The sequence below is a fragment of the Nanorana parkeri genome, unplaced genomic scaffold (genome assembly GCF_000935625.1).
Source record: "Nanorana parkeri isolate BGI_ZX_2015 unplaced genomic scaffold, ASM93562v1 scaffold183, whole genome shotgun sequence".
In the NCBI taxonomy this organism is placed as follows: Eukaryota; Metazoa; Chordata; class Amphibia; order Anura; family Dicroglossidae; genus Nanorana; species Nanorana parkeri.
The window spans coordinates 1,437,134-1,457,759 of record NW_017306451.1 but is presented as its reverse complement, the minus strand read 5'-3'; the positions used below and the strand labels follow the sequence as shown (position 1 = coordinate 1,457,759).

Here is a 20,626-nt window from a genome sequence, read left to right as displayed (position 1 = left end):
CCAGTCAAAACACGCACCATCATGTACAAACACACAACAAAATGTGCAAAACACGCATAAATGCGCAAATACCTGCACGTTGAACATGTGTGTACAAACGCACAAAAAGCGCCGCTGCCTAGGTGTAAACCCGGCCTTAGGTACTTTTCTGCACTTTTGGCCCCATAGCCTTCAACGGGAAAGCCTTTATCTACCAGCCGCTTTCGAAAAACACCTCAGAATGCAGAAACCCATGTGAACGGAGGCTAAAAACATTCATGTTCATGTGTGAAAGGGGGCCGAATAGGCCCTTTATTGAATATTTTTAGCTGAACCATGGGCCACTCCTTGTTTGTTTTCAGGAGCATGATTGCTTGCATGTCCTACACATTCGCAGGCCAAACCCTGTCTTTCACCTTCGTCTAGATCAAATAAACACAAGTAGGTAAAAGAAGACACAGGGCTTGCATGTGTCAGCTAACCGCCGTGTAAAACAGTCTAGCTTTCACAGGCAAGCTTTTTTTTTTTCCGCTCCGTCTCTTTCTGCTTTTTTGCTGCAGCTGCAATGACTTTAAAAAAAAAAAAAAAAGAAAGCCGGAGCTAGGAGCCCCAGACGAATACATCGCTCAGATCTATAGAAGGGGAGACGATGGAAATGAAAAAACGAATCCACTTGGAGCTGAGGAACAGGACGCCGTCTGATGTAAGCTCGTGTTACTGTCTTCTTGTGATCGCACACATCCATGCTGCTGGGGATGGACTCGCATCTTCTGTTTACATCACTTTCTTTTTTTTATCATTTGTTGTAGCAGACGACCTGGCCGGCATTGAGACCACATGGGCTGCTCTTTATTTATTGATTTCGCTTTTCGTAGATTCCCCTCCCTCTGTGATCGCCGGTGCACACGTCATTCCATGTATGCACTTTTACAAGTCTGGGAAAGGTCACTTGGATTAAGTAGTGACGAAAGTAAACTTGAGCTTTGTTTTGTATTTACCGATGTGGTTGTTTATTTGTTTGGTTTAGGAAGGCGATCCGTATCACAGTGTGCGTTTTGTAGGAGGGCGCTGTGGGGAAAAAAAAATCCGAGTTTGAAGTTGCTCTCTTTCCAGTTGCCATGCTGGTAGCCATGTTTTTGTATTTTAGGCTTGTGCCTGACCGCCCTTCCAGCTTTTAAGAGCTTGCTTCCAGCCTTTGCTGGCTGCATGCTGATGGGGGGGGGGGTCATTTGTCTGTGTTGTTGGCGGTGGCATGCAGCATTTCAATGAGAAGAGTGGCATTCTTGTGCCAGGGGGATGGAAACTCTCCACCATTGTGAGGAGGCTCCTGGCTTTGTCAGCTGTTTGCTGGGGAGGTGTTGAGAACATGAGGAGAGACGTGGTAGAGCTGTGTGAGTACAGAGCCTGATTGTGCTAGCGGACGAGGGGGGACGTTTAGGAGCGTGGGGCTGATTTACCAAAGGCTAAGTGACTTTTTTTCCCCCTCGGCTTAGTAAATGAGAAGGTCTGCTGACTGCCACCATCCAATCGTGTGGCAGCAAAAATCCTGTTTTTATTTATTTTCCTTGCACGTGATTGGGTATCCTTTGCAAATTTAATTTGCACCACATTCGCTAAGCCTTGCAGCCTAGTTGCCCGTAGTCAATCAACCGCAGTGAATACATGCTCTATTCCTTTAGTAAATGACCCCCAGTGTGTGCTATATACCATTCAGGAGCCAGTCTTTTCAATCCACGAGCCAGCAGGATTATTTTTAGGTGCCAACTAGAGAAAACCTTAAAAGTTGGGTGCCAGCTGTAATTTTTAAGGAGCATTGGCGACCAGGCTACTGGGATTTGTCAAGCCGGTGTATATATTATGGAGCAGAAAGGAACTGGAGCAGTTGCCCATGGCAACCAATCAGCTCCTCTCTTCAGTTTGTTCAGTAAAGATTTGAAAATAACATAGAAGCTGGTTACTATGGATAACTGCTCCAGATTCCGTCTGCTTCAGTTTTGATAAAACTGCCCCCTGTGTGTTCACATCAGTCACCTTGTAGTGTTTTGTATGTACAGCCGTCCAAAAGCGTATCACACATGCCTTCAGTATCAGTTCCTGCCTCCATGTTAGACTAAGCTTTGAAGAACAGGGGCTCGCCAATCCTGTACATTGCTAATAATCAGGACCTCGTGCCCTCTGCAAGCTGGGGGGGCCTTTCGTACCAAATGAGGCTGCTGGTCACTGAGCATGGAGTAGCAAACTGTAGCTATCGGGGAAAAGGAGCTTTCAATTGGGTAGTATTTGAATGGGGCCCCCCAAAGCCTTCTTACAGGGGCCCTTTGACTATAATAACAATAAATCGGTTACCCCTCCCTTTTAGAATGTAAGTTCTCATAAGGAGGGGCCTTGTAACCCTCTTTTTTTTTTTTTTTTTTTTTGGCCCTTTTTTTTTTAATGGCTTCCTTTTTTTTTTTTTTTTTTTTGTTGCCCTTTATTTTGTAAAGCGCTACACAAATCGTTGGCGTTTTATATAATTCCTGTAAAATAATAAGCTGTAAAGTCTCATGCCGCTGCTGTGTAAAATGTAATGTGGTCTTTGTGTAATCCCAGTGAATAGGCTGTGAGAGTGTCCGCCATGTGTCACCTCAGGGGTTGCCTGTGGTGTTTGGCCCCTGTATACATGGATGTCCTTCTCTCCTGCACTACATGGCCAGGCACTGGCCTCAGTTTACCTCAGCTGCATGGTTCCCGGTGTGTAAATACAAGCACTGGGATGTTTGAACGTGCTGTGTTTCTAACCTGTAATTGTTTCTGTAAACTGTGTACAAAGGTCTACAACCTGTACAGTAAATGTATAAAGAGCATGCATGTGGTAGAAAATGTATACAAGAGCGCCCAGGAGACATGTTCCTCTTCTTCCTCCTCCTCCTCCTCCTCCTCTTCTTCCTCCTCTGCTTGTCGGGCGGGAAAGTGCTAAGCAGCAGAGGGGGGGGGAGAATGTAGTGTCCTTATCACTCACACACAACATATATATACAGTATATACACAACAATAAATTAACCGTATTAATGGGGCTAATATATCCCCGCCCAGGCACACACAGCTCCTGTTGTATTTGCTGTCCCTCAGCCTGGCAATGTCAGAGGAGGAGACATCGCCATGTTGTCCTGTCGTCTTCCTCCTCGTTCACTCTCCATGTTGAATATGTCGAGCTGTGGGTACTCTCCTCCTCTGACAGCTGCAGTGCCCGCCTTCCACCTCCATCTTACCCTGTCGTGTGTCTATGTACCAGGGGTGGCTGGGCATTTGGTTCTCTCTCAGAAGCCCTGTGGACGCCTTCCCCTCCTCCTCACTATCTTTTGTCTACAAACTGCCTTCTGTTAAAGGTGTCACCTCACTGCCAGTGTGCCTCAGCTTCCAGCTCCAGCTGCATGTCTTTAAATAGAGTTCCATGCCTGGAGTTTAGAAGAAATGTCCCCACCTCCCTCAGGAGACTACATATACACATTAATGACCGATTTGTTTCTTCATATACAGGAGACATTTTCATCTCCTCGAGAAAAAGCACCACTACATCATAAAGACCTGATTTGTGTGTACCTGAAGTTATTTTTTTGTCATTTATGTGACTATTTCAGAACAAATGTCCTAAATTTTGACTAAAAAAGGTAGTATATGTATGTAAAAAAATGCAACTCCTATTTGCAAGACTTCTTATACATGTTTAATTGCTGAAATGTAGTGTTTCTTGTCAGCATTCATAGTGTTATATTTAAAGTGGCACCAAGTCAATGTTGACTTGTGGTTACCATGTGGATGGTGTTCTGTCCTCCTATATGGACCGTCAGTCTGCACCATTGTGTGTACTTTGTGACCATAATCGGCCCTCTTAATGCTGGGGTGACGAACTAGGAGCGCAGAAAGAGAGCACACAGAGGCCGATCACACGGGACCTGACATGCGGGGTGTTTATTGGGGGATCTCTGTGTACAAAGCAGGGTGTTGGGGCCAGGGTTAAGTCCTGGATGGTGCAGGACAATAAGGGGGTACAGCCAGAGCATGGGTAGGCAATGGGCCACAGGAAAGAGTAAATCCAGAGCCACAGTGGTGGTAATCCAGTAATCAGAGGTGCAGCAAGAGTTAATCCAGGAGGGGACATGTCTCAGCAGACCTCAGCAGCACACAACTGGGAGGAACAAGAAGTTTCAGTGGACCTCCGCAGCATACGACGGAGAGAGCACTACAAATTCCGGCAGCACTCACAGCAGTAGAACAGTCAGGGTTAAGTTTCAGCCTCTGCGTAGCTGTTTCACAGACAGAGCCTGTCCTCAGAGCAGCCTCTGGTCTGCCAGTCAGAGTGAAGAACTCCAGCTTAACCCTCCTACAAACCTTAAAATGGTCTTTGGAGGGAGGGGGGAGTATACAGGCTGCTGCTGAGCCACTAGGCTCACCTCCCCAATGTGGCTTTTGTTCTGGGGAGGCTGTTTTGGCGGTAATCACATGTGTACTTGGCCATGGGCAGATTATCTTGCTCCCCAGGTGTCTGAACCCCCTGCTCCCTGTCAGGAGTATGGTGGGGTCCTGTGATATACAGCTTGCTGGAAGCAAAAGCCAGCAGGACGGAGGGAGAGTGGCCAGGAGGAAGAGCACTGTGGGTTTGCTCGGTGTACAGCCTGAAAGATCTGCAGCTGACCCCTTTTGATCTGCTGGCTCTGTGCCAGTGATCAAAGCCCAGACTGCTGTAGCTGGGGGAGGTTAGGAGCTGGGGAGGATTGGGGAGCAAAGAAAGGGGCTCAGGACTACAAGGAGCCTGTTCACAACCCTTCCCCTGCTTATGAACGTGTACCAGCCTGGGGATCCTTACTGGTCATCTGGCCTGGTACATGGAACGGGCACTCATAGCTACTACTGGTCCACCGGATGTGATAACCTATCAGCGTTTTGATGCTGCTAGAGCTGCAGCTAACGATTATTTTCAAAATCGATTAGTTGGCCGATTATTAAGTTCGATTAATCGGTTAATCGGATAAACAATAAAATACATTTTAAAACATGGCTCCAGTGATGGGACTACTAGTTTGTATTGAGATTGCAGTCCATCACAGGAGCAAGCTTCGAGTGGTGGAAGTAAAAAAGAAAACAAATAGTGTGGTGTGCAATATAGTGAAATGGAAAGTGTAAAATTATACAGCAATGAATGCAGAATGGCACCGGCTATAGAGGACTACAAATCCCAGCTATAATACATTATACAGCACAATGCAGAATACCACCAGCTATAGAGGAATACAACAAATCCCAGCAACAGTACATTATAGCTGGTGGTATTCTGCATTGCGCTGTATAATGTACTGTTGCTGGGTTTTGTAGTCCTCTATAGCTGGTGGTATCCGGCATTGCACCACTGTATAATGTACTATTGCTGGGATTTGTTGTACTCCTCTATAGCTGGTGGAATTCCGCATGACGCTGTATAATGTATTATTGCTGGGATTTTTAGTCCTCTACACAGCGCAGTGCAGAATATCACCAACTATAGAAGAGTACAACAAATCCCAGCAATACATTATACATACAGTGTATGATGTATTGCTGGGATTTGTATTCCTATGTATAATATACAGCACAATGTACCATCAGCTATAGAGGACTACAAATCCCAGCAATACATTATAGAGCACCATGTGTGGGAAAGTGCAGGCTTACCTGAGCAGTCTTCCAGCAACTTGCTTCTGAGATAGGGTCTGCCTGAGATAGGTGCGTCGTGTAAAGCGTGGATGCGGGTCTGGCAGCGGTGAGCGTGATTTGGGGAGGAGGTGCAGCGTGTGTGGAGCCGTGAACAGGGCCAACTGATCGGAAGCCGATTAATCGATTATTGAAAAAGTTGACAACTTTTTCAATAATCGATTATAATCGATTGTGTCGATTAGTTGTTGCAGCCCTAGATGCTGCCCACCTTGCCTATATTGGATAGTGAAGTTGTAAGGCTGTAGTGCTAGGCTGCACGGTAGTAATCCTCCATTATCTCCTGAAATGCGACTCAAGTGAGTCAGCTGGTCAACAGTTCGCTGGTAAGTGGCAGAGCATTCTTCATTCCGAGAGGCATATTGAGGTACTAGTCCAAAGGGGTTTATAAAGGCTGAGCATTCCCTACCCTCTGGTGTTCAGGGAATTTGCCAATAGCCCTTGCTGAGGTCCAAAGGGGTGACATACTGGGCCCGAGCCAGACGTTTGAGCAGGTCATCAATAAGGGGCATGGGATCGGTATTGCTGATCATATCACTGATCATTGTGGCATGGTTAGTCCATGCAAAATCTTGTACTAGTCCCTAAAAAAGATGGCAGTATAACACGGGAGGCCGATGGGCTCCTGCAGTGATGGATGACTCATACATTTTGTCCAGCTCCAATCTCATGGTATTTCAAACAGATTTGGAAATTCAATAAGGGGCTTGTTGGATAGGTCGGGTCTCCACCAGATGGGTGGCCAACGTAGTCCTTCCTGGCAGGGAGGAAAAAATAGGCTTGTATTGGTTGAGGACAGAACTTATGTCGTCTTGTGGCCCCAACAGGACTTGGTTCGCTCTGGCTTGGTTGTGGGTTGCCTCTAGATGATCTGCTAAGGTACCCTCTTCTTCCTCAGAGGACAGATGGCAAGGATGGGCAGGCTTCTGTTGTGGTATCCTCGATCATATTTACATGAACAGTCTCTTCTCTCTTTCGTTGGTCATCTAATGCAGTCAGTAGTTGGTGTCGTTCTGTTTCCTAAGAATCATATTCCCAGGTCCCTTCCCAGGTTGACTACAGCTTGTTCTGGGGGTTTCGACCAATCACAAGCACCTGGTGGTTCTCTGTGAACTCTCTGGTGTGGACTTTGCAGCTCATACCAAGTCTTTTGGTAAGTTTGGGCAGCTTTGAGTCGATCAGCAGCAAAGCCTGCTAGTTTGCTTAACCCTTCATGTAATTCCAAGATTTAGGGCACTACAGGGACCCAAGTGTCCTGCAGCTGCCCCTCCCAGCACTCCTTCAGCAGGGTCAAGGGTCCTTGGATCTTTCTCCCAAAGGGGAGAACCTGGGGCACCTATCGGTAAGCAAAGAGGAGTTGAGGCAGGTATCGTTCACAGCCTGGTTCTGTATCCACAAAGGCATGCAGCATGGATTTCAAAGTGCTGTTGAAGTGTTCACACAGTCTGTTTGATCTGTGGCTTGTGGGACTAGTCTGAATGGACCACACCCCACGTGTGCCAGAGAGACCACTGGATCTCACATAAGATGAGTCCCTAGATCCAACAATATTTCAGCTGGAAAGCCTATTCTCGTAAAGACAGTGACCATGGCTTTGACCACCTTGGGTGCTGTAATACTGGACAAGGTCATAGCATAGTCTACAATTGTTAGACTGTAACACTTCCAAGATTTGCTGGGGGTGGGCCAGAGGCCCAAGCATGTCAACAGCCACCCACTGGAGTTGCTTCTCAATAATAGCCATTGGCTGCAGTGGCGCTCTGGGATGATCTCCAGTCCTACCACGTCGTTAGGTTTGGCAGAAGTGGGCAACGTGTAGGGAAATCCTAGGCCGTGCCATGGGAATGTCGTGGGCGAAGTGCAGGAGCTAGGCCCTGAACCACTGGGGAGTATGAGCTGTTTGGTAATCGTCTGGGGTCGTCCCTCCTTATCTGTCTCAACTATTCGGTTTATCAAACCATTTTCCTGCACTATACTTTCATTAGCTTCCTGGTTGGCTGTCCCTACCCTCGCCCAGAAACAAAACCTGTCAAAGCGGGGTCACCCTAATGGTGGCAAAATCAGAAGAAGGTGCACTTGCTACTGGGAGTAGGATCTCGTCTGTTGGCAGAGGGTCCACTTCTTTCCTAGCAGCTTCCTGGTGTGATTGGATCCATCTGACTGCACCAACAAAATGACACCTAACAGCGCCCACATAATTTCCAAGGAGTACATACGCTGGCAGTTCTCCCATCACTCCCACATGGCAGTGTTTAGGCCCCAGCCCACAGTCCAATTGAAGGATAGCCAGAGGGATAAAGCTCTTGGTGTCCCCAGCTAACTGTATTACCACACCAGGACTGGATGAATTGCCCCCAAGCGCATCATTTGTGGGTTGTGAGGAATGCGCTTGAGTCTCTAAATCCCACAGCCCTTTGCCTATCCACAACAACCTGTTGCAAGTGCTTCTCCCGGGTCACAAAAGCAGAGGCAATTAGAGATTGTAGGTCGAAGACCCCAGGGGGTGCATCCCCATCAGAGTTGAGAGTACTCCAATCAGCATGAGGGAGTGTCAAGTCTTCAGGTGCTTGGTACATGTCTAAATGTACTTCCCTTTGGGTTTTGGGCACATTGTCCTTCCTCTTATTTGCACAACTAGACTGATAATGTCCACTTTGCCCACAGCAGTCTCTGTCTGATCTAGGCCTGGAGGGCAGCAGTGGAGTAACAGAAATATGTGGAGGTGCCGGTCGAGAGGGAGGTGCTAGTAGGTGGCCCATTCTCTGGTGAGGAGGGAGAGGCAGGAATACTGGCAGACTGTGGCCCGTCAACAGCCACTTTCTTCCATTGGGGATTGATTTATAAGGGCCTCATTCGCTAAGGGTGCCGCTGCATCCAGAGTAGCTGGTTTTCTTTCTTGCACCCACTATTGAATCTCGGAGGGGCATTTGTAGAACTGTTCCTTTGCAATCTCCCCTGAGCAAATTATCCAGCTTATTTTATTCTCCCTTTCCAACCACTGGCGATATGCTAGTGATATTTTGTGCACATACATTTTAAAGAGGTTCTCATGAAGGAGCACGATAGGCATCCAGTAACACTGCATGGTAGCCTAATACTGTCCTCCTGGATATTGTTAGAATCCCTTTTTTTTTGCTGGTTCCAGCAGTGGGTAGGCCTCTGCAGCTCCTCCTTCTAGCAGCCCCACCATGTGGCGGGTCCAGTCTGCAGGCGGAACCTCCAGCAGTAACTGTAGATAACTGCTGCACTCCTTACCGAATGCCCCTTGTGCTGAAATATGGGTGCTGAAGCGACTGCGGGTGGCGCCATACTTCACAATGTATATCAGAAATGTCACCTGCACACCAGTGGATAGTGTTAAAAAACAAAGCTTATTTTATTCACGCAAAGTTGTCACATCAAAAATTGCAACGTTTCGGCGCAGGGTCCCCTTCATCAGCCTTAACATGACTTCCAGCAGTTCACACTAGTGCTCAAATTCCTGGAAAAAACCTTTCCACATCTCCCTTATTTTCTGGTAGGGCTTGAAGTCTGTGGGAAAGGCTTGGGAGCCTCCTTTTGTATACAAAGCAAGGTGTTTGGGCCAGGGTTAATCCCAGAGGGTGCAGGACAATAAGAGGGTATGGCCAGAACATGGGTAGACAATGTGGCACAGGAAAGAGTAAGTTCTGAGTCACAGCGGTGGTAATCCAGTAATCGGAGGTGCAGCAAGGGTTAATCCAGCAGGGGTCACAAGGCACAATTAGGGTAAGTCCAGTAGGGGTAGAACAACAAGTCCCAGCAGACCTCAGCAGCATATGGCAGGGAGTAACAACAGATATCAGCAGAGCTCAGCAGCACACGACCAGGAGGACCAACAAGTCTCAGTGGATCACAGCAGCATAGGACACGGAAGGTACTACGAACCCAAGCAGAACTCACAGCAATAGAACAGTCAGGGTTAAGGTTCCGCCTCTGCGTAGCTGTTCCTTTGAATCCACAGACAGAGCCTGTCCACAGCGCAGCCTCTGGCTTGCAAGGCAGAGTAAAGAATGCAGGGCTTAGCCCTCCTACAGACCTTAAAAAGGTCTTGAGAGGTGAGGGAGGGGGAGTATACAGGCTGTTTCTGAGCAACTAGCTTCACCCCCCACACCCCCACCCTTCCATTTGTCTTTTGTTCTGGGGAGGCAGCATTGGTGGGATTCAGGAGATGGGCACTAAGATAATCTGCCCATCCCTGTGTACACGAGTGTCTGAGCTCCCTGCTGTTGGGAGCACAGAGGGGGTCCTCTCGTATGCTGGCTGCAAAAGCCATCAGTACAGAGGGAGGGGGGCCAGGAGGGAGAGCATTGAGGGTCTGCTCAATGCTCTCCCTCCTGGCAGGTGGCTCTTCTCCTGGCAGGTGGCTCTTCTCGTATGACCTGAGACCCTAGAAATCTGGCCTTCTAGAGAAAAGTTGGGTTTGATATGTTGAAGGATCCATTTTTGTTTTCCTTACTGTCCATGGTGTTAAAGCAAATCAAAAACGTACTCTTGCAGTGGGGCTACTCCTGCACTGCAAGAGTTAATTGCATGTTTCTGTCTAGGACAGGGGTGGGCAAATTAATATGTAATCCAGGAGCCAGTGGGTTTTGTTTTTAGCAGTCGGGTCCATTGACGGCAACTAGAGAGAACCTCAAGAGTCCGGTGCCAGCTGTAATTTTTTAGGAACATTGGCTACCTGGCTCCTAGGATTTGTCCAGCCCTGGTATAGGGGGCTGGAGTAAAACAGATTTATTTCCCTGGTCCCTGCTCCTACAGCTCCCTCCGGACTGCTAGATCAGTCCCCACAACTAAAAATTGCCTTTTGTCAGGCCCACACACAGCTTGAATTTCAGCCAAGTCAGCAGGGCTCTGAAATTTGAGCAGCACATGGCCAGCTTAAAGCCCATAAAAATTGCCCTTGCAGTGGTGCTACCCCCACACTGCAAGTGTTTAAAAAGCCAAAGCTTTTTTGGCTTTACTGCTTTTTTTGGGTCACAGCAGAATATTCACTAATGCACCCTTGTGACCCAAAGTCAGCATATAACAGGCTTCTGTCAACTATTTGCTAACAGGGCATTGAGAGATGCATTGCAGCCAGGAAGGATTAGGACAATATTGTTGGGATCCACCCCGATGCCTGGTTGACAGCTGACTGACTCTCTAAGGCCAGAGCCATCTGTGCCTGCCCCTTCTCCTGTCTGTCTCTCCAGTGAGTGCTGGAGGAGTGGAGGGGGGAAGCCGCTGAGTGCTGTCTTCTGGGAGAAGACTGAGCTGAGTGCAGCAGTTACATGATTACTCAGCGCTCGATCTATAGAGCTGGTGTGACAGCTGCAGTGTATATTTTAGTCTCCCAATACTTCTCCTTTAAGTGCTTGTTTTGTCTAGGAATTGGAGTAAAGCAGAATTCAATTGATTTTTGTGAAAATTGTCACCAAATGGTGACTGCAGCCAGTCAGATGCAGTCACCGTTCAGGTATGCTGACAGCGGTGGGCGTTGGCTGTCGGAATACAATAGCTGGCAGGGGAAACCCATCCATCCACTCCCTTTAGTGTGGATGGAGGAATTTTTTATATTTAAATATCTATAAGTGTATGGCCAGCTTTAGAATCCTTTTCCAGCACCAGATCAAAGGCATCAATTCATTTCCTGTTTTTCGTTCTTCATTTTCCAGCTTTCACATCCATACACATCAGTGCATTTGAAGGTCTTTTGTGTAGATTTTTTGCATAGTGTTGATTCAAGTTGGTACAGTTGCATTTTTTAATATAAAAGTGGCAGACTAATTATAGGTATCACAGTAGTGTCTTACAAGGATCCAACGTGCCTGTTAAGTAATGTGTTGTAGGTCATATAGGCCGGTTTAATAGCAATATGAATGCTAGTTTTAAGTGCATATTCTTTTATTTATGGATCAAAGAATAATTCTTCAAATACCTTTTTAATCTCAATATTTTTTGTTCTTGATCTAACAGCATTTGAGGATTAAAATGGTTATAATTTCTTTTTAAGCGGTCATACAGTGTAGCAAAGGGATGCTTGACCAGTAGAATGATTTTGGGTAAATTCAGACAAGTTTGTTGTGGTAATGTGTGTGTGTGTGGGGGTAACGCCCAGCTCCATTTATTGTGAATGGCACCCCAATGCACTTTCCCGATGCACCTGTATTGCAGCACCTGCAACATGAAGTAATGCATTGCTGAAAATGCTGCAGGAGTGATTTTTGTTCCATTGTGGTGCACCTAGAGATGTAAAATTTCTGGAAATTTTGAAGCCGTGAGGAATAAAAACATTTATTTTTTTTCGGGGAAAAAAATTAAATGTTCTGAAAAATGTAAAAAAAAATCATAGTGGAGTATTTTTACAAATTTTAAGTAATTTTGTTACACTAGGAAAGTGAAATGCAGTGTATATAAAAGTATTATGCTGGAAATAAAGTACAGCTTATTTAGTAAACCTGCTTTTTATTTTTTATTACAAATGGAATAACAAGGACTGCATATGTTAACATTTCAATTATACATGAGAACAGGTAACCACCCCCTTTCCCTCAAAAGCAACAAAACACGCAAGAGCTTATTTGCAAATTGCATCTTTGCTCTCAGCAGAAGTTGCACTGTGGAAATGTTTCCAACTCTAGAGGAGAGAGGAAAAAACAAAACAATTTATTGAGCAGACTATAGGTAAACATTTATACTGTGATGGTGTAGAACATATAGGAATCATTTAAAGGTTATAAAGATAAAAACAAGAAAAAAAGATAAAGACAAATTTGTCAGACAAATGTATCCTCTTACCTGAGAGGACAGAAACTGTCATCTACTATCCTACCAACAATCACCCAACTGTAGGAAGTACAAGATAGAGCCCACAAGCTAACTAAACTGGAGCCTTTCCTCTGCAGTGCCCCTAGTGGCAGAAATGCAGATTTCTTTTTGACATTGATAAGTACAGTGTTACTTGAATTGTATGCCAGGATTTGCTTGTCTTCAGATGAGAGAGTGTGCAAACATTTAAGACTTTACATAAAGACTCAGAAATCTTTAATTAAAGGTCTTCATGTTATATAGGTAGAATACCATATCAAATATATATTCTTAATCTTTGTAAAAGAACATATTCCACACTTTTTTTTTTTTTTTTCTTTTTCAATTTTTTTGGTATTTTTCCAGCTCTTTCCATCTCTAGGTGAACCTTAGCTTGCCTTTTATATTAAGGCAGTTCATTAATTAGAATGTAGACCTGACTGGTGTGAATGGGGCAAAAACCCAGTGGGTTAGACTGGTTTTTGATACCGTCTTTTGTGGGTGCTTAACGATAAAGCAGATATGCGCAAACTTTGGCCCTCCAGCTGTGGTGCAACTAACAGTCCCATGAGACATTGCAAAATTGACAGCCACAGGCATGACTCCCAGAGGCAGATGCAAGATGGGATTTGTAGTTCCAGCACAGCTGGGGGGGGGGCTGAGTTTGCCTGACCCTACTATAAAGGATAAGCAATCCTTTGTTTTTCTACATGAAAAATTTCTTGCAAAATAGTGTAGAAATTTTGAATGTATACATATTTTACCTGCAATGTATGTTCTCCTCCGCCCCTCCCTTTTTTTATTTTGTCATTCAGCTGCTGTAACTTTACATTCCTATTTGCAAACTTTGCTCCTTCTCACTGCTTAACACTACTGCCCAATAAAACGATTTGCATTGCTATATTTTCATGCTTTGAGCTGCGATAGTCTATTTATTGTGAAAGGGCTGCCTAACGCAGAACCCCCCCTCCCCCCGAACTCCCCTCAAAACACAACACCAGTTAAATGCAGTTATGTAGCCATTAACACAAATAATTATGCATGTATTTAATTGCAACTTGTGTATCTATATGTGTGGTGATATTGGCATCATTCAATCTCTCTTGTATGGCAGCGCTCAGACTGTGAAGGTGGGCAGCAAAACTGCCTGCACGGAATTAAATAAAATCCTTTGGCAGGTAAAATAATTGTGTTTGGATTTCAACCATCCCTCATTCTGCTTGCCTAACATTCAACTTTAACCACTTTGGGACTTAATTTTTTTTTTACTACGGCCGGCCCGGAGGTGGTTAATAATACTGTTTTCCCTTTCCAATACTGTTCAAATACTTTTTTTGCATTGTGCCTACTGGCTATTTGTGCTGCAGGTGGGCCCATGTGGTGTTTTCTGTGCTTCACATACTTCTTGGAATGTTAAAGGTCAACAAAGAGCTTAATTCACTATTTTGGTAAAATGCACATTTGTTGTGTTTTTAGGAATATGTGCATGCAGGTTTTGTCCAGTCTTTGGAGAATAATACAATTCATGAATCATGGGAAACACCCAGGTTGGACAGATCTGCATGCATAGAATCATGCAAATCAGAAATTTGTGCATCACTTTTGGTTCAAAGATGGCTACAGAATTGTCCTGTTACAGCCTTTTTGTGATATTTATTGGTGCTGTTTAGGCATTTATTAACTGCTTCCAGGCCGGCCGTAGTAAAAAAACGGCCGGCCGGGAGCTCTCTAGATCTGAGCGGGCGTCTTTAGACATCTGCTCAGACGCCCCCTCGCACGCGCCGCTCGGCGCACGCGAGCGGGAAATGGCCGATATTTAAAAACAGTCAGCGATGCCTGTTATCCTTACAAGTGATCCGCCGGCTGTAGAGCTGTAGAAACTTTATTTTTTTCCAAAATTTTCTGTAATTTTTCCTAATTATAGTAAACAGTAAAAACCCCAGTGGTGTTTAAATACCACTAAAAGAAAGCTCTATCTGTCCCCAAAAAATGGTATAAAATTCATTTCAGTACAGCGTTGCATGACGGAATAAATGTCAGTCAAAGTACTGCATCGCTGAACACTGAAAAATGGCCTGGCCAGGAAGGGGGTCTAAACACCTGGTCTTGAAGTGGTTAATGAACACCCTGAGGTAATGATAAGGTAGCGTCAGGAACCTTTATGAGCAATTATTTAAAATTTGCAGGGAGTCTGTCAACTTTTCTTTTTTTAACTGAACTTGGTCATGAAGGGGCTTATCTATAAAGAAGTGCGCTAACAAGAAAATCTGTTGCCGATGGCAACCAATCAGCATCCAGCTATAGCTTATATGCTTCATGGTTTGAACCTGAAACATGGATTCTGATTGGCTGCTATTGGCAAAACAAAAATATTCTTGACATGCTTCCTAATAAGCCCTTCAATGCATTGGTAGAGTCCAGCCTGTAGGCCTCCTTCACACTAAGAGCCGGTCGTATCGGGCCGCTCTCGGAAAGGACAGGTGCTGCGAGTGATTAGACGCAGCAGCCTGTTCTTCTCTATGGGAGTATGCCGTCGTACGCTCACTCGCACTGCACGTCCATGCGGGTGTCCGTACAAGTACGAAGGCGGGATGGATCCTGTCTGCGTCTGAGCACGGATACCTCCACCCGCACGGATGTGCAGTTTGGGTGATCGTACAGCGGCGTGCTCCCATAGAGAAAAACAGGCTGCTGTGTACAAATCCCATGCAGCACCTGTCCTTTCCGGGACCGGCCCGATGCGGGCGTGCACACAGCACGGATCTGTACAGGCCGGCTGTTAGTCGTGTGAATGACACCTTAGGCAGCCCTTTAATGTTACACATGTTAAAATGCAACAAAAAAAGTATATGTAATTTTTTTTTTTGTAATGGACCACACTACAATGTACAGTAGTGTTACTGCACTCTGCAACACTCGCCTTTTGGCAAGTTATGTTGGGGTGACATTAAGCATGAATGGCACCACATCTCATGATCGTTCGTAACTGTGTTCTGTGAACAGGCCCTAAATGTCTGTCAAATCCCTTTTAAATTCCACAATGATGGACTATCTTCATTGCAAACATTTTAAAGTGAGTTGGTCACATTGGAAAAAACATCAAGGTTAGGCCTCATGTATACTCTGAAGCAACTCCATTACATGTATTTAGGGGTGACTGCTCTTGTCTCCAGTCACCCCCAAGTCGATGGTAATGTAGACTAAGCCCTCGTTCACACCTGAACGTTTTGTAGCGCGTTCTACGCTCGAACGCTCTACAAAACGCTCAAAAATATAAATTGCATTGGAGTCAATGGACTCGTTCCCACCTTGCCGTATTTCCGCCCGTCCCGAACGCGCTACAAAACGGCCCACGCCTATAAAGGTACAGGCACTACTTTGGGCCGTTTTGTAGTGCGTTTTCCATTGGAATACAGCCAAGTAGCCTTTGGAATCGCGCAACTTTTTGTACCGCGAATCGCGGTAAAAAAACCGCGCGACAGACGCGCTTTTGCAATACGCCTAGGTGTGAACCCAGCGTTAGACATCTGGACTAAGGCATCTGTTATAAATTTGGAGACTGTAGAGCCAACTGCAAACGTAAGCATAAGTGGAGTCCCTCCTTGTGTACAGCCAGCCTGCAGCTGACATTTGTCAAGTGTACCTCACCTTCTAAATGGGGTATCAGTCCTAAAATACACTGAAGCTGTGTAGGAATCATGTTTTACTTCCAATTCCATGTTATCATTGCTAATTAGTTGGCAGTGGGAGATGAGTTACTTGGTGCTTTATATTTCCTGTATGAGTAAAAACTGCAGAGCATTGGAAGGAGCAAGACACTTCAAAGCATTAAGCCAGATCCTGACTCGGTTGAAAAACTTTGCAGTCCGTCGTACCTGCACATGCCCGCAGCAGCCTCGCAAACCATCTTAACATATTCCAAAATTCAGATTGTTTTAACGGGCAAAGCTTTGGCACTTATGCATTCCTGTTGGCCAGTAAGGCTGTCCTTCATAGTGAAGGACCAGTATAAATATGAGGAAGCAGGGCTTAGCAGAAAACAGTGACGTTACCCAAAAGTATTAGGGCTAGTTAACACTGCATGTGATGCATTTTGCTGGGATTTTACCGTAATTGATGCTTGTGTTTTTTGGCGGGGGTTAGTCTTGCTTAAAATGGGTTTTCCGATACCGAACGCAAGCTCTATTTTTAGCGTTTGCAGTGGAACGGAACGCAGGCAAAGGGGGGCGTGGAAGCAGTGCCATTGAATTAAGTGCATCCCCCACGCCCCCTTCCACCCAAGTACGCAGGGGGAAGTTTTGTGAAAAATTGCGGTGTGTTCCAGTAGCTACTGCTGGAACGTACCGCATTTGGTGTGAACAAGCCCATAGAAGGCTGCTGCAGGTGTTTGCAAGAACATCATACCTTATGCCAACAGCAGTTTGTGGTTGGTTAGTTGCTGCACAAATGCAATATTATTAAGCATATCATTTCTCTTTCTATACCTTTCATTTTAAAGGTTAGGGCAGTTACTGCACACTATGGAAAAATGCAGTACAGAGTAGATCTATTTTTTTAAAGTTAAATATACTTTTATCAGCAGGGTGGGCTTGTATCCCTTCATTCATTTATTTGGAATCTGTATTGCTCAGTTGAAATGTAATATACAGGGTTTTCTTGTGTTTAAGAAAAAAAATATATATATATATTTTTATATTATGGTCAGGAATAAATCTGAAACAAGCATCCTCTAATGCAGCCAGCAGGTGGCGCTCTTGATTCCATATTGCATTTCACTAAGGGTCTCCTTTATAAAGCGAGAGGTATGTTCTGAGGCCACTACTAAACAAAAAAGGTATAATTATATAGCACAGCATAGACCTAAATCAAGCAAACCGTTCTTGATGACAGCTATTAACAAATTCCGGATCTCTCCTTCTGCACTCATGCTGGGATCTGTTTCTCCTCAGATCCCTGCTGCTCTCCCCCGCCTGTATGGGCTGAGTAAGCAGGGATCTGGGAAGAAAATGACAGCTGGAGCCGGCGGGGGGCAGAAGAGGGAGCGGTGACATTCAGGATGGCCGGGCGTGAGGAGAGCCGCCAGCTGTCTAATCCTGGCCAAGCAGGTCAGGATGGAGAGCAGGGGGATCTGTAAATATCTTTGATATTTACTGATCCTCTGTCATATATTTCCTGATCCTCTTTGTGCACTATGCTTTACATCACTGTTTTCTCAATGGGGAGAAGCACTCGCTACAGATGATTCTACCCATTCATAACTGGTTGATAGTAAATATTTACTATCTCCCAGTTTGTTAATGAATGGGAGGCCTCTGTATTGAGTGCTTTCCATTCATTCAGAACAGAGGCTGCAAAAAAAAGATTGAGGGCTGTGCCCTAAATTTCTATTTCTATTTTAAAAGGAAATAAAGAAATAACACAATCCACCACCACCACATGCACACATATTACACACGTGCAACAGTGTGCACCATATTGTGGTGGACGCCATGCACTGCATTGTTAGAATGCATCGCAAGTGCTTGATTTTTTTTTTTCTCTTCTTTTTACAGTAACATTAAACTGTATGGCAGTGCATGCAAAGTGCTGTCATGTGTTGCCGTGCGTTGACACGTGTTGCGATTAAATGTTCGCCTGTATAACTTTATCACAACACAAGCCAACACAGCGCACAAACGATTTTTAACACAAGTTGCTTATTTACAGTTTAGTGTTCCTTCATTTTTTTTTAAATTTGTCACAAAATTTTGGGGTTTAATAAGGAGTTGCGCTAATATTGCGCAACATAAAAATTTTCAACTACCACCATTTTATTCTATAGGGTCTTGGCATTCAGAAAATATATAATGTTGGGGGGTTTTACGTCATTTTCAGGCCTAAAATGTGGAATTTAACATGGATGGAAAAATGGGCCTCAGTCATGAAGGGGTTAATTGTATATTTTTGGGGTTTAATATTGATTTGATAAACATTTGCTGCAATTATTGCAGGACCTACAAAATGAATAGCACCATCTTTTTTTATTTTACCGGGCCCGTGCTTTCAGAAACAGAAAATATAATGTGGGGGTCTTTTACAAACTCTAAAGGCTGCAGTTGAAAATAGAAAAGAAAAAAAAAGTTAAAGTGCAAAAATGGTGTGGCCAGCTGAGGTTAAGTGTTCTGAAGGGCTTGGCAGTGAGTGTTAAAGGGTAAGTTCACCTTCCTAAATAATTTGGCAAAATGGAATTACCCGCTCAAATCTGCTAAGGTATATCATAAGGAACTGACTTTTTTTCCCCCCTAGTAACAAGATTTTTATCTTGTGTTACAGCACAATGCTTCTGAGCCCCTATAGCCTCTTTGCAGCTGTAAATGTAATGTGTATAGAAAGTGCCACTTGTAGTCTCCATTGGAAGCTCATGTGACAGGCTGATAACGTAGAAGCACAATTGAGACTGTCACAAAGCGTTGTCACCATATAATAAGTGTCCTTCACGGTAGAATCTACAGTTATTGTTTGAAAAACCTGCAGACTTAAAATATGAGATTTTAGTGATATGGTTTACATCTGACAGATAAATACATTCCATTCTTAACAAGTGGCATATGGCTGTAAAGAAGGCGAGCAGTTCTGGAAGAAAACACACTGACGTACTCGATATCAAGATACTCCCTATACAAGAAATGCAGTTTATTGAATCCAAGTATAGCACACATTTATTAAACTGGTTGCATGTTGCTACGATATGAATGTCTTTCATGTTTGACAGTCAGCACTATAGTCCTATTGCATGCTTTTATTTCATGGTTCATATATACACCATTTCAAAGTACAGTAGGATTATTGCAGAAGTAAACTTGTGAAGGGAGATTTAGGTATGGTATGTAAAAGAACCGGCTAGAATGCTAAGCGGATTTAATATGCATTCAGTGCCATTTTTGCGTCTTGAAAAGTACAAGCTTTTTTTTAATCCAAAAAGTGAAACGGAGTAATTATGCCTTTTAATGTCATTATACATTATGTAATAAAAGGCATTTATTATGGAAAGGTTATGTTGGTAGAAAATGTTATGAAGTTTGTTTTCATTTTAGTATTTAAAGCATTAAGCATTTCCTTCTAGTGGTTACAGGACAATGGAACACAGAATTTATCCTAGCTAATGACTTGTTGGCTTTATTTTTTTTAAAACATTTCTAAGGCAAACCGTTTTAAAACATAACTCCTACTTTATTAAAAAAAAAAAATCCCTGAAGGATAATTATATTTATTACAAGGTTCTTTAGCAAACTGTATTGCAAATTCCTACTTCCTTTTGTCCTTGAGAGACTAAAGACATGTTTTAGCATGCTAATATTTTTTTCACCTGAGAACCAAATAAGAGGTCTTTTCAGAAGGGTTATCCAGTTCAGTATTATTTAATTTAAATGTATAACTAAATATTGCATGATACTTTAAGTCTAGGCAAACTGCTAAATGGCATTTACATGCATATTGTGTGAACTGTATTGGTTGCAAAAAAGTGTTATTTTATTCGGCCACTTTTCTCATTTGGAACCACCTATAGTGAAGTTCCGTCCATTTATCTTTCTCTACTGTAGCTAAAACAAAACTGCTTGGTCAAGACTGCAGTTGGATAGTAAAGGGGCAGCAGCAGCTTACTGATGAGGTCATCTCTGTGTGCTTCCCTTAATTCAGTAAATGGCTAGCAAGCAGTAGATATATGCAAAAACTTTTTTTTTTAAAACAACTTTTGAAACGGGTCAAACTTACCTGTGTCTTCTGTCCTTTTTCAGGGCCAGTTTGCGAGCAGTGGTAGCACTACTGTCATTTCTAAATATGGTCATGACTATATTTGGTCAATTACATCACCCTAAATCCCCAGCATATTTGACATACAGATCCCCCTACGACAAGACGAGGTGCAAACTACAAACCCCATCATACATCTGTGAGTCATGGCTGTCATTCTTGCAGTGCCTAATGGGATTTTTAGTTGCAACACAGCCGGCGGTCCGGAGTTTGCCTACCCTTGCCGTAGGGGGATCTGTCATTTGCAATGGGAGTAGCAGAAGGGAAACATTGCTGAGAGTGGCAGGTTGCCGTGAGAACCGCTCACCATAGTTGACCTGGATCT

At 44.2% G+C, this 20,626-nt stretch overlaps 1 protein-coding gene across 4 annotated transcripts in view; it reads left to right on the top strand.

Moving 5' to 3' along the window:
• The first annotated feature begins 628 nt into the window (after positions 1-628).
• The window catches only part of ANP32B (acidic nuclear phosphoprotein 32 family member B), a 44,966-nt gene continuing 24,968 nt past the window's right edge, over positions 629-20,626 (top strand). For all 4 annotated transcript variants that reach the window (XM_018555084.1, XM_018555085.1, XM_018555083.1 and 1 more), the window contains exon 1: positions 629-682. In XM_018555084.1, the coding sequence (XP_018410586.1) occupies positions 629-682 (54 nt within the window). The remainder of the gene's footprint in view (positions 683-20,626) is intronic.